The following is a 14,102-nucleotide window of genomic DNA, read 5'->3' as shown; positions in this document are numbered from 1 at the left end:
ATCCAGCGCTGAAGTTGAGTTTCGAGGCATGGCGAAAGGATTATGTGAGCTTCTTTGGCTTAGAAGTTTGCTAATAGAGGTCGGTTTTCCTCCAGACTCTGCAATGAATTTATTCTGTGATAACAAAGTTGCCATCGACATATCTCACAACCTAGTTCAACATGACCGCACCAAGCACATGGAGATAGACCGACATTTCATCAAACAGAACCTAGAAGAGAAGATCATTCAGTTCCTTTTCGTTAAATCTGAAGATCAGTTAGCTGACATTCTTACCAAGGCAGTTTTCAGCAGAAACTTCAATGACTCACTTGACAAGTTAGGTGGTAGAGATATCTACACACCAACTTGAGGGGGAGTGTTGGCGTGAGTCCCGCAATTAGCCAGCTATGGAAATCTTAGATTTAGGAATTCCTTCATTCAAGGGTCAAACATGATTGTAGCCGTAAATATTGTACAGACATAGAATAGCTTCCTAAAATAGTTTCTTGTATCTCTATATCTTGTACTCAATTTTATGGAAATGGGATGAATAAAAAGTTACGTTTGACACTAACTAACCTAACCCAGCCTTCGGCCCAAGACCAGCTTAGGCCCAAAAACAAAAAACCAACCTGCTTAGGACTGATATTAAACCTACTCTTATTTGAGGCCTAGTCCACCTAATTTACTTAGGCCCAAACCCTTAAGCCTAATTAAACCTAACTTGTTTCAGCCCAAACAACACTTAACCTTAGTTAGCTTAACCTAACTCAAGCCCTTCCTAAACCTGTTTAGTTCCCTAGAAAATTCGAGAAATTTTCCAAGGAAAAATCAAACTGAAGCAGGAAAAGGAAAATTAGAAGCAGGGAGAAAGGGGATTTACCTTGGGGTTTGGGTTCGTGCTCGGGAAAGTAGGATCGATTGGCAGAGAGCATGAAACTCTTTGCCATTGATCTTCATTTAGGAATCTGCAAAAGAAAAAGGGAAAAAGGTTAGAAAGAGATCCAAGAAGAAGAAAGAAAGAGAAGAAAGAGAGAGAGGAGAGAAATCAGAGAAAGAAAGAGAAGAAACAGAGAGAGAAGAGAGAGAGAAGAGAAGAAATCAGAGAGAGAGAGAAATCTATGAGAGAAAGAAAGAGAAAGAAGAGAGATAATAGAAGACTTCAAAGAGAGTGAAGAAAGAGAGAAGCAAAGGGAGTGTAGGAATAATTCATGATTAATTAGGTACCGTTTGTAGAATGGGTGTGTAGAGGGTGCTAGTACCTTTCCCTCGCATAACTGAACTTCTGATTCCAACTTTGGTAAATGTAGACTGAGACTACTTATTCCTTGGTCTTAGGATTAGTCTAGAGATCAATTTACTAGTAGTAATTAGGTGAGTTAACCACACCTAGGTAAATAATAGGTTAGTGGCGACTCCATCAAAATTTTAGTATTATTATTCCTTGCTATTCTGGACCATTCTTCGGGTTTTTTAAAGAAGTTAATTAAAGACCATTAGATTCAATTTAGGGATAATTCATAGTTAATTAGGTATCGTTTGTAGAACGAGTGTACAGGGGGTGCTAGTACCATCCCCTCACATAACTGAATTCTAGATCATAACTTTGGCAAATGCCAACCAAGAATACTGATTCCTTGACCCAAGATTAGTCTAAAAACCAATCAACGAGTAGTAATTCGGTGACCTAACTGCACCTAAGAAAATAACAGGTTAGTAACGACTCCATCAAACTTTCAATATTATTATTTTTCGCTATTCGGGACTCTTTCTCCGAGACGTTGCGACAATACTGAGGATGCGTAATGCCGGGGAAGGGAATTATGGTGCTTGGGATGGGGGAGTGGCAAAAGGCAACAATTGACAAGAGATCTCATTTGTTCACTGTTTTTATTTACATACTAAAGTTTGTTGATCGTGGAGGATTAAGTCGATTTTTCTATGGTATGATATCTTATATGGTAATGTTCCTGAAACAAAAAAATCTAGGAGGGACACCAAGTGTGGTTCTCTTAGATTTGGTGGTCTCAATGAAGCAAATAATTTTTGTTTGTTGAAATCATATTCTGAGGGTTAAATTGGCAGATTTTGGGCATGGAAGGAAGCTGTATCACAGCTACTCCTTCCAGTTAAAGTTGGGGGGGGGGGGGGGGGGTGCAAGCCCTCAAGGGTGTACTACTCTTATGCTAGAGCTGTGATTGGAACAAGTAGGAGTGCTTAGATCTTAGGATTGATAGGATTATCTTTTTGGGCATAGTGTAGAACTTTAAGGCTCGAGCACTAGAAGGGGACCTTGAATTGCTTGGCAATTCAGCAATCGGAAAAGTTAGTGTCCTAAAGATAAGTACTATTTTTAGATAAGTACTTTTTCCAAAAAAATACTTTTCTATAAGTGGTTCCAAACAATCTCTAAGTATCTTTGGTGTTTGGATGACCAAGGGGTCTAATGTACTTATATTTTGATATTGTGCTTGTGGTGGGTGTTGAGAGTTCCACTTGTGAGGTTGTACCACATTGGAAAAATAGAGTAGAGGATGGATGCTTATATATATGGTTAGGCTTAGGCAAAGTCGGTGTTCACCCATGTATATCAAACTCGTATAAAAACTCCCCAATTCAAACAAGTGGTGACAGAGTTGATGGTACATATGTCTGGACGAGTGACATCGTAAAGTCGAGGTGTAAAGCTAATTCTCCTATTATTTTTATAACCAAGGGGTCTAATATAGGACCGGATAACATTCCAATTGAAGTTTGGAAATGCTTAGCCGATAACGGAATTTTATGGTTAACTAATTTATTTAATACAATTATAAAAACTAAGAAAATGCTTATACAAAAATAAAGGAGATATTCAAAATTGTAATAACTATCGTGGAATTAAACTTTTGAGTCATACGATGAAACTATGGGAAAAGGTTGCTGAACAAAGATTAAGGTTAGAAATGAAGGTTTCAGAAAATCAATTTGGTTTTATACTTGGGAGATCTACCACAGAATATATATATTAAGAATTTTAATGGAAAAGTTTAGGGAAAAGAAGAGGGGCTTGCATATGGTATTTATTGACATAGAGAAAACATATGATAGGATACCTAGGGAAGTTCTATAGTGGGTTTTATAAAAAAAGGGGTATGTAGTAGGTATACGGATGTCATTAAGGATATGTATGATGGAGCAATGACTAGTGTAAGGACCATAGATGGAGAAACTAGAGAATTTCCAATCACCATAGGTGTACATCATGGATCTGCTTTGAGCCCTTATCTTTTTGCTTTAGTGATGGACCAGTTGACTAAGAGTATTCAAAAAGAGGTTCCATGGTGTATGTTGTTTGTAGATGATTTGTATTAATTGATGAAACTAGGGATGGAGAAGAGGCTGGAGAGAAGCTTTGGAATCTAGAGGCTTTAGGATAAGTAGAAATAAGACAGAATATATGAAATGTAATTTTAGTAATGGCAGGAGGAATATTGGAGACAAAGTTAAACTTGATGACGAAGAAATAAATAGCACTTGTAGATTTCAATACCTTGGATCTATTATGCAAGCTGAAGGAGAAATTGAAGATGATGTAATGCATAGAGTTAAAGCAAGTTGGGTAAAATGGAGAAGTGCATTAAGTGTGCTTTGTGATCGCAGAATACCCTTAAAATTAAAAGAGAAGTTTTATATGATAGCTATAAGACTAGCTATGCTATATGGATCAAAATGTTGGGCAACAAAGAAACAGAATATCCAAAAAGTAAAAGTTGTTTAGATGAGAATGCTTAGATGGGTGAGTGGTAGATCATTGAAAGATAAATTAAGGAATGAACATATTCGCGGCAAATTGGGTGTAGCTCCTATAGAAGATAAGATAAGGGAGGGACGACTCAGATGGTATGGACACTTGCAATGTAGGTCACATAGTGCGCCAGTGAGGAAGAGTGAGTTAGTTACTATGGGGGGTAGTAAAAGGAGTAGGGGAAGACCTAAAATAACTTGGAAGGAGATAGTGAGTAAAAATTTAATATCCTTGAATTTGTCAAAAGAAATGGTTCAGGATCGCATAAATTGATGGAAAATGATTCATATAGCCAACCTCACCTAGTGGGACTTAATGCTTGGTTTTGTTGTTGTTGTTGGTGCTCACCCATGTATCTCAAACTCATACAAAGGCTCCCCAAATTCTAACAAGTGGTCTTAGAGTCGATGGTACGTAAGTCTAGGCATGCGACATTGTAAAGTTGAGGTGTAAAGCTAATTCTCTTTATGTGCTAACAGTTGGAGGATTAAGTGTGTGACCAAGGCCAATAAGGATCATCTAGGCTCGAAAGATGGGTTTGAATAAGGTCAAGATGTGGAGGTAGGATTGGTTTAGAGGCACGTGGAATGCAATCCAATGTATTCAAGGTGTGGGGGTAAGACACACTTGAGCAATTTTAGGAGAATTGTGCTTTCTCCCACGAAGGAAATGATTTTTACTTAAGGGGGAGACAGTTCGAATTGGGAACAAGTGTTTGTGTATGTGTTCTTTGCGAATGTAGACACATGGAAGAGAAGTGATTATGAGTGGACTCTCATGGTTTTGCGCTCTTTCCTATGGTTGAGTAATGGCTCCTAGTTGTTCGCATGACATTGAATGATAAAAAATGACTACTTCAAGGAGTGATTGGAATTCACAAGTATGAGGGAGATTATTGAGATTTTCACTTGTGAGTTTGTCCCATGTTGGGAAAATAAGGTGGAGGATGGGTGCTTATATACATGGTTAGGCCTAAGATTCAATAGGCTTAAGATTTTGGGTCAAAGTGGTGCTCACCCTTGTCTGTCAGCCTGTACGAGGACTTCCTTGGTGCTGATGGTGTGAGATAGTCCTTTTGACTTTCGATAGTAGGGAGTCCATGATTATTTCATTGGCCAAAGGAAAGATTTGGGTTGGGGAGATTTTCTTGAATGCATCACCTTGGGACATAGACGAGAGTCCGAGACATGTTGCACGGATTATGCCATGCTTTAGAGATATTGAGTTGAAATGGAAAACTTCCATCATTCTACCTTGAAGAAGAATAGGTTAGACATATTTCACTTAGTTATTGCTGTAGAACACCTTAATTTCATAAATTGTCATAAATATTTGGAGGTTAGTGGCAAAATCTCATTTTTTTATTGTTGAAGAAACATGGAGTGAGTTTTTGGTCGGAGAAAAAATCAGAAGTTAATCTTCGTTTGTCCTAATTTTTTAGAGGCTTTTTCGCAGACTAGTTTTATGGGTATTAGAAGGAAGCATGATGCAAATAGACTATGGAAGTGCTCAGTTCTTGCTATCTTTTGTGTTATTTGGCTCAAGAGAAATGCTCACATTTTCCTTGTTCATTTTAGGCCTGCTGATTTCCTGTTGCATAAAATTATGGGTTTTTTTTAGTTCATCACTTTGGGTTGCCTCTTCTGGATACATAGGGAGTTTTGATTTCTGTGATCTATGAAGAAATGCTTTATTTAGGAGGATTTCTTATCATCCTTTCAGTGCAACTCTTTGTCCTTATCTCTAATATATCTTATTTTTCTATAAAAAAAAAAAATTAAAAATAAGAAAGCCCTGGTGGCTCCTTCAGTGTTTCAATGGTTAAAAAATATGTAATGTGGGGATTCTCTCTCTGGTGAATCAATGCCTTGTGGAAGATGTCATTTGTCTAAATGGCGGCAGTATTTCAGAATTCAAAGTGCCTATGTGTTACGATCCAGCTTCTGTCATCATGATTTCCAGATCTAAAGCTAGAAGGATGAGGGCCGGGCCGAAGGATATGGATTTCAAATTGATGAGCTACTGTTTGGATTTGGGAAGCTCATGTTGTCTTAACTGTATCTCTTCGAGCCCATGTTGTTTCAAGCCCAGGCAGTATCAAAGGCATTCCATTAATTCAGCTTGATCTGCCAAATGTGACCAGCCCTGCCCTCTTCATGATCCAGATATTTGCATAAAAGCTGTTGATATTCTCTAAGATATAAATATCAAGTCTGGTTTGTTGAAACCTGAAAGTTCCACAACATACTTCCATGTTGTATGTCTACATTGCTTGAACAATTCAAATTGAGCTTAGTTTCCACCACATGTCCCATGTTAAACTATTGCTTCTTTTCACATGGGGATATAAAGGAAAACTAGATAATGCTTGATGATTTAAACGTCTCTGTGTCTTGTCATTTGGCATGTAGGTGGATTTGGTAATTACCCACATGTGAGACGTGCCTGCCTGTCCTGCCAGAAGTAGTGGGAATTCTCCCATTCCTGGGTCAAAGACTTGGTTGGGTGCAGGATCTGCTTGACTAGGAGCAGTATGGATGTAGACATTATTCCAACCTCTCTTTCTGTACAGCTAGATGTTTAACTTCACTTCACTAACTGGTGTTACTTGCATCTTCATGTCTCTCTGTGGTCAGCACTAGGTGTTTCCAAGCAGCAGGCAAAGTTTACTTATTGCATGACTAAACCCTGAACCCTTAGCTCAGAGGTCTTCATCAGTATGTTACAGAGCTCCAGTCTTCAGCAGGTCTTAATTTTGAGTTACAAGGGCAAATATCTGGGCAAGGCAAACTCAAGTTGCTCTCACCCCACTCATATGCTGATTTCAATATGTTTTAGACAAGTGACAGTGCACACTTCACAAGGAGGCACCAAAGGATGTGTGTACTTATTGCACCTGGCACTAAGAATTCAAGTGCTGCCAAGTCTATGCACTTTTTTTTTTTTTTTTTCAGATCAATGATTTAGGATAGAAGTTGTGCAGGACTATAGTTTAATGGGCTGTGCAATGCCCCTGACTACTACAATAGTCAAGCTCAGATGTGATGGAGAAGTTTGTTTTCTCAACAAGAAAATTTCAGACTAAAATGCATTGATTTGCAGGCAACTTCTGAATGAGGTTTACGTCTTTTATTATTTTAGCTGTAATCTCAATAAGACAATGTGACAACCATTACAGTTTTGTTTTCCCCTTATCAAATAAGAAATGAAACTTGGGCTTGAGCAGGGAGGTGCTAGCGGCTCCATTTGTTTGTTCGTGTATATAATTTTTATTTGTATTTGGTCCAAGTACCATACTACTATGGTGAAATGATGATCCCAATTTTTATGGTTTGAATTAAACCCAGTGTCCTCTATATGTTGAAAGATCTTAATTGAAAGTATCAACCAATCTGATGCTGCCAAATGACAAATAGAGATTTAAGTTGAATGAAACATAAATGTATGTGGATACCGCACTGCTTCTTCTTTACTTTTTCATTTTTCTTCTTTTGTCAAAAATGAAAATATTAAGTTGCCTCAAGTCTGGAAAGTTTAAATTTAGTAGAATTTGGAACATTCATAGAGCAGCAGAGCTTCTGTTTCCTTACCTATGCAATTGACATTGACATGATTTGCTGATGCAAATTCATTTGTAGTTTTCAGCAAGGCTTATTTCATTGTGAATCTGTGATGGATTTTGTTGTTGTTTCTTGTTGTAGTGAGTTTAAAGCTGCACATTTTGAGAATACAACCTGCCTAGCGAAAACAGTTATGATTATTTTTGCTCCATGATTTGTGGGCTCAGCCCCTACTTCTGCTTCCCAAAGTCTTATTTATTATTGTTTTCCTCAAAATCTAGTGTGCTTTAAAGTTACTTGAACTCATTTCATATTGAGTTGCCTTCATTTTTTTCCTTTCATTTTTCTTTTGTAATCCTCATGATTAGTGACATTGCTACTGAGGAAGTAGAACTGTTTAGGGGTCAACTAGAAACAAAAGCTAAAAACCAAAAACAAAAAACAAAAAATCAAAAACTAATATTTCTAAAATTGAAACAAATTAAAAATGTGAACAAATGCTCATTTTTATTCTTGAATCAAATTGTAATTGAAAAAACATGATTAAGAGAATAAAAAATTCAAAAGATATAAATTTAAAATATAATAATAAAAATTATTATAATTATTTTACTTAGTTATTATATTTTAAAAATCACTTTTTAGTGCTACAAGAATAATCTTATCATACATGACAATTAAAGAATAGTAAAAATATTTTCCAAATGACTTACTTTTTTTCCAAAATTTTAAAAAATGATGGATATTTTATTCGATTTATATTTTAAATTCACATGGTCATTTTTCTTATTTTTAATTAAAAATTATGTATAAAATGAATCATTTAATCCAAAAAATTTAATTTTTGGATATTAAAGTACTTTGACAACTAAAAGCCATAAAATATGGTTTTAATATTTTTTAGAAAAGGAGAGAAAATTGATAATGAAATTACAAAACTAACAACATAAATAAATTGCGTTGTCATAATCCATTGAAAACATAAAATAGAGAAAGACCCTTAATTGTCCTCAACATAATTTTTATGGGAAAGTCGCCTCTTCTTTCGGCCATCTTAAAGAAAAAGACCAAGGTGAAAAGTATGTATTTTGTAGGAAAGAAAAATATTGCTGCCCTCTTAGTTTACCCACTTGACTTTTCTATGATTTTTTGAACTGTATTGTCCTCCCCCCCCCCCCCCCAACTTTCTTCACTAGTGTTTAAAGATTCTTTGCAGGACTGATGTCGAAGCAAAAAGAAAAACAAATATTGTAGCCAATAGAAACTGTTCTTTCTAATGGCATAATTTTAGATATTCAATAAACCTGAAGCATGAGTAGAAAACAAAAGGGAATTATATAGCTATAATCAACCCTTGAGGTTCTAAAGACTATTGTAGAAATCACTTTCATATTTACAACAACTTTCTACCCAAGAAACACAAAAGAAAAATATAAATATAAATAAAAAGAAGAACTGATTTTAGAATAGCTCTAGCATTTGCCATAGACAGATGAAAGCTGAAATAGTAAAGCTAGTCTTATAAATCTGTGGCACCCTTCCATATTTACCAGGACTGAAGTCAGTGTTGTGTTTCATGATGCAGAAACTGGAGAAACTTTCAACTGGAAACTGGAATGAACTTGGCAAGCCAACCAATTGGCCAAGAAAATGCTGCGATCCCGATACATGCAGCCCATTGCCCCCAGTCCAGTCTCTGAGTATTGGCAAACTTCTTGAGAAACTCAACCATCATCGCTTGAAGAACTATTGTCATCCCAACGATTGCTATAAATAGGCTGTTCTTGAGCAGCCCCTTGAATATGTTCTTCTTCTCCAGGTTCCTTGCATTGAACTCATTGAAAACTTGGCAGAGGACAAAGCAATTGAAAATGATGGTGTCTTTAACTTTCTCATCCACCTTGAAGATAGATCTTCCTTTGAACTGTAAGATCAGTAAGACCATTACCTGATACGAGGCCTGAGCTATGAGGTTCCTCCACATTATTTTGCTTATCAGTGGCTCAGTTCGACCTACAGGTGGTTTCTTCATCAGATCATTAGTGGGTTGCTCAGTTGCCAGGGCTAAAGCACCCAAGGTATCCATAATTAAGTTAACCCACAATAACTGGACTGCAGTTAGTGAGACTTTACCAGAAGAAACTGCTGCCACAAAGTTGATTGTAAGGGCAGCAACATTAACTGTAAGCTGAAACTGAATGAACTTTTGAATGTTGTTATACACACACCTTCCCCACCTCAAAATCGTCACCACAGAGCTGAAGTCATCGTCCAAGATGACTATGTCTGAGCTCTCCTTAGCCACTTCAGTGCCCTGAATCCCCATGGATAGCCCGACATCTGCTTCTTTTAGTGCAGGTGCATCGTTAGTCCCATCACCAGTGACAGCTACCACATGGCCTTTCTGCTTCAAGCACTGTACCATCAGAAGCTTGTCAAATGGGGATGACCTTGCCATTACTCGGATTATATCAATCCGTTCCATTCTCTCTTCATTTGAATAGTTTCTAAATTCCACACCTTCCACAACAGCTTCATTGTTCAAACCCTCACCAGGGTTTAGAATTCCACATTCGATGGCGATAGCTGTTGCAGTGAACACATTGTCCCCAGTGATCATTTTGATATTCACCCCAGCATTTATGCATGACTCTACTGCCACTCTCACACCTGGTCGACATGGGTCCTTCAGACCCACTAACCCTAATAGGGTAAGCCCGGTCTCCTGGAGCCTTTTGTGATCCTGCCCAATATCTTCTGAAGTATCTTTGTATGCAAATGCAATACAACGCAGACTTTTCACTGCCATATCTCTAATTATTGACCTGAATTCTGTTAATTCATTATCGTTGATAGCTTTAATCTGTCCATTCTTGAGATAATAATTTGAGCACATCGTCAGTATCATCTCAGCAGCTCCCTTCCAATGTGTGTGGTGTATCTCCTCGCCAGTTCTCCTTAGCAAAACCCCACTTCTTTTCTTTTCTGAATTAAAAGCATCAACATGGAGAATTTCATAATTTTCCTTTAGTTCATCAATATGCATGCATAAGTCAAACACAGCCCAAGAAAGGATGGCTTTCTCTGTTGGACTACCGGAAATATCTGGAGCAACTGTGGGAAGTGCTCTATAAACACAACCAGTCGTGTTTAAGCCGACACCCTGCTTCAGTAATTCAAGAACATTTGGGGCTATTCCTGATGAAGTATCATTCATAATTTCCTCTTTTCCGAGCCAAAATTTAGTGACCCTCATCTGGTTCAAGGTGAGGGTACCGGTTTTGTCTGTGCAGATAGTTGTGGCTGAGCCCATTGTCTCACAAGCAGAGAGTTTCCGAACCATGGCGTTATCAGCCATCATTTGCTTCATGGAATAAGCCAGAGTTAGTGTAACAGCCAAAGGCAATCCCTCCGGAATGGCAACCACCACTATGGTAATAGCCGCAGCAACAATATCAACAACTGCATCTACAACTTTGCTGATCTTTGTCTTACTTCCATTGAATTCCGTGTTACCCATTTCATCTTCCGTGTTTCCAGTGAAGTAACGGACCAGCAGAACTACAAGAACAAGAAAAGCAACCAGCAGCCCAACTTTGCCGATATAAGAAGTCATCTTGTTGAGGCGAGCTTGTAGTGGTGATTGCTCCTTCAAATCACGGCTGATCGTGCCCATCATCTGTCCCCATGCTGTGTTCATGCCTACTGAAGTAACAAGCATGCAGCCAAAGCCGTCTGTGACTTTCGTGCCAGAAAGCAGAAAAGGATTCTCAGCATCAACTTCCACGTGGTCACTTTCGCCTGTCATACTTGACTCATCTACCCTCAAGGAGTGTCCATCTAAAAATAATCCATCAGCCGGAATCTGATCACCAATCTTGAAGTTCACAATATCCCCCACAACAACTTCAAAGATGGATATGGGTCGCCGCCGCCTGTCTCTGACTACTTCCACTCTTATATCACTGCTCTTGTTTGAGAGTTTCTCAAACTGTCTGCCCTGCTTGAAGTTACTGATTGCACTGACACCAACTACTAGAATGACAGCCACAATGATGCTTCCTCCATCATACCACCCATCCTTCATGCCATGCTGTTTGATACCAAAGCCTAGAGAAAAGACTGCACAAAGTGTAAGCATGATAATGGTGGGATCTTTGCATGCTTCAAAAACAAAACTGAGAAAGCTTTTCACGGGCGGTTTCGGATATTTGTTTGAACCATACACACGAGTTCTATTCTCAATTTCAACATAATTGTTCCGAATACCATTTTTTGCATCAGTCTTAAGATTCATAGCCACGGCCTTGACTCCTCCCAACTGGGAAAGACATTCGAGGTCTTTGTCTCGCACCATATCAGTGAGCGTCTTCTGATCAACATTGAAAAACAGTCTATGATCAGTCTGTTCATTCTCGTTGACATTGATGGCAACATAAGATGGGGATGGGCTTAAGATCCTGGCAAGAACACCGGTGTTCTTGTCAAGAATTTTCTTGGACAAAGAAGCAAGAACTCGGGTGCAATAAATTAGTGTGAAAGCCGTCCGCCACCTCTGCCGGTGGCGAGAACTCAGGGATTCCTGTGCTTCCGGCACGGAGCTGGCCGGTTTGCTAGATTTATGAGGTCGAAGATACATTGTCAGCAATGGAACAGTTCTTTCCTCGACTAGCAGATGGAGAGAGGAGGTGGTGTGTGTACGTATGCCTACGAGAATGAGAGAGAATTGACCCTTTCTCAAAGAAACTTGACTGAAATGAAAACCATGGTGCTTCGTTGTTTTATACGAGGTTTTATCCCCTTGAGAAATTTCGCCGTAGCTTCCTGGTAGAATAAACGAAAATCTTCCATTCAATGACGTGACTTGTTTCCTTGCAATATACATGATTTGTGGAAACCAAATCCCAATAAAAGAGTTTTTCCATAACTAGCAGTTGCCTGATTTGCAGAATGACCATTCTTGGTAATTTGATTTTTCTTTGTTGGTAATATATACATTGCATCTTTCGGTCCTGAAATTTCCTAAGTTTTGCATTTTTATTTCTGCAGCCATGCACCAAAGGAAGAAAGAACCCCAACGGTCATATTGCGTGTGCTTGTGGCGTGGGAGTACGGGAAGACGATGGGCTCCGGTCGCCGGTTCCTTTTCGATGGGCTCAAGGCTCACCCATATGTTTAGACTTTTGGACAAAGAACTTTTTTAATAAAACTATAAAAATCAGAAAAATAATAAATTTATTGCATTTTCTTATATTAAATATTTTTTTTAAAATAAAAATTATTCAAATATATAAAAAATTTAAATAAATTAATGATGTGTAAAATTATACTTTTTCATCGATTTAGCATATTTCATTTATCTCATTTCTCTTTATAGCCGAGCATGAAAAACAAAAGCTAAAATTTTTTTTCACATTACATTGGGAGCATGCCAGGGAAGGCTTTATGACTTCAGAGGTAAGTCTCTACACATGAGAGATTACTTCCTTTCCAAACAAAGGCATAGCATTTCTCATTCCTCCTTTTCTCCTTTTGAAAAGAATAAAAAAAAAAACAAAAAACAAAAAAAACAAAAAAAATAAAAGAAATCCCATTATCAAAGTGCACTGATATTTGTAAAAAGATATATCTTTTGGCATTCAAAAGCTTGAAGGACACTCTTTCGATTCTAGATTGGGAAGAATTTTATTACATTTTAGCCAATTTAGAAGGTTAATTTGGAGGTCTTTTTGGTTGTTTGGTATGTTGTTTTTTGAGTTATAATTTCTTTTCGTTTGCCTTGTTTTAGTATCGTCAAGTGATGGCTGTATTTAGGTTGAGCCATAAGTTCGGCTTTTTTTAAGCTTCTGGCTCGAGTTTATTCGTTTTCTTTAATATAATCTTTGCCTTCTTTCCAAAAAAAAAAAAAAAGCATGACATTTAAATATAATAGCACTAATGGTCTTTTTGTTAGTTGATTTTTTATATTCATAAAAAGTGCCCATCCTTAAAATGAGAATATTGTTGTAAGCCTGTCGTATAGAAAATTACAATTGTGAAAAAGAAAACATATGTGAAAAGATGTGCATAATATTTGTCATTATGTTCATTTTTGAAATATTTTTTTTATAATTTTAATGTTTACCAATTAATTATTCATCCATTATTTTTTAAAATTTTAAACTCTAGATATTTCAAGAGAACTAAAAATTGAAGGTTGAAAGCTGTGTTTCTGTTCTTAATTAATAGTAGAGATATATGAATTTTTTTCACTGTTTAAAGTCTTGGTCTTTTTCTTTTCGTCAATGTGTTCAAATATTTTTCTAGTATCGGGACAAGGTCTGATTAATATTAGCCTTAAGATATGTTTAGCAATTTGATAAATATTTTCTTGAATTGCCTTTCGAGAGACGTGAAAAGTTTTTCAAAAGCTACTAATTGCCTTTCGATGAAAAGTTTTTTGAAAGCTACTATCTAGAAAATTTCTATATTCATTATAAAACGGCCCCCTCTATTTTAAAAAATTATTATAGTACCATTGTATTTAACTAAGGAAAAAAAATGTAAAAGCACTTTTTTGCTCGATTTATGTCATAAATAACTAACAACTAATACTTTTATTGTTCCATTTATCACTCTAGAAATTACCATTAGCATTTCACATTCATTATGTTATGTACAAATGATAGTTTTATATTTTAATTTTTTTATTTCACCAGAGAAGAGGCCCAAAAAAATATTGATACATATTTGTCATTTCATCATGAAAACAATGACTAAGATTATAATTTAAT

At 36.9% G+C, this 14,102-nt stretch overlaps 1 protein-coding gene and 1 long non-coding RNA gene across 3 annotated transcripts in view; one reads left to right on the top strand and one right to left on the bottom strand.

Annotated features, from left to right (window-relative positions):
* LOC131152655 (uncharacterized) overlaps window positions 1-7,010 on the top strand; it is a 31,945-nt gene extending 24,935 nt beyond the window's left edge. The window contains exons 2-3 of one of the 2 annotated variants that reach the window (XR_009136073.1): window positions 6,181-6,308; window positions 6,406-7,010. This is a non-coding gene — a long non-coding RNA (uncharacterized LOC131152655). The remainder of the gene's footprint in view (window positions 1-6,180; window positions 6,309-6,405) is intronic. The other variant, XR_009136074.1, reaches the window with a different exon arrangement.
* Window positions 7,011-8,645: 1,635 nt separating this feature from the next.
* Window positions 8,646-12,078, bottom strand: LOC131152654 (putative calcium-transporting ATPase 13, plasma membrane-type). The gene has a single exon (XM_058104438.1). It carries the CDS (start codon window positions 11,966-11,968, stop codon window positions 8,930-8,932), a length of 3,039 nt encoding a protein of 1,012 aa, XP_057960421.1. The 5' UTR covers window positions 11,969-12,078; the 3' UTR covers window positions 8,646-8,929.
* Between the last annotated feature and the right edge of the window lie 2,024 nt (window positions 12,079-14,102).

Source organism: Malania oleifera, chromosome 4 (assembly GCF_029873635.1).
Source record: "Malania oleifera isolate guangnan ecotype guangnan chromosome 4, ASM2987363v1, whole genome shotgun sequence".
In the NCBI taxonomy this organism is placed as follows: domain Eukaryota; kingdom Viridiplantae; phylum Streptophyta; class Magnoliopsida; order Santalales; family Ximeniaceae; genus Malania; species Malania oleifera.
This window is presented reverse-complemented; position numbering and strand designations above follow the sequence as displayed.

Coding starts and splice junctions, on each gene's coding strand:
- LOC131152654 (XM_058104438.1), bottom strand. CDS start 11,968: ATGTATCTTCGACCTCATAAATCTAGCAAACCGGCCAGCTCCGTGCCG.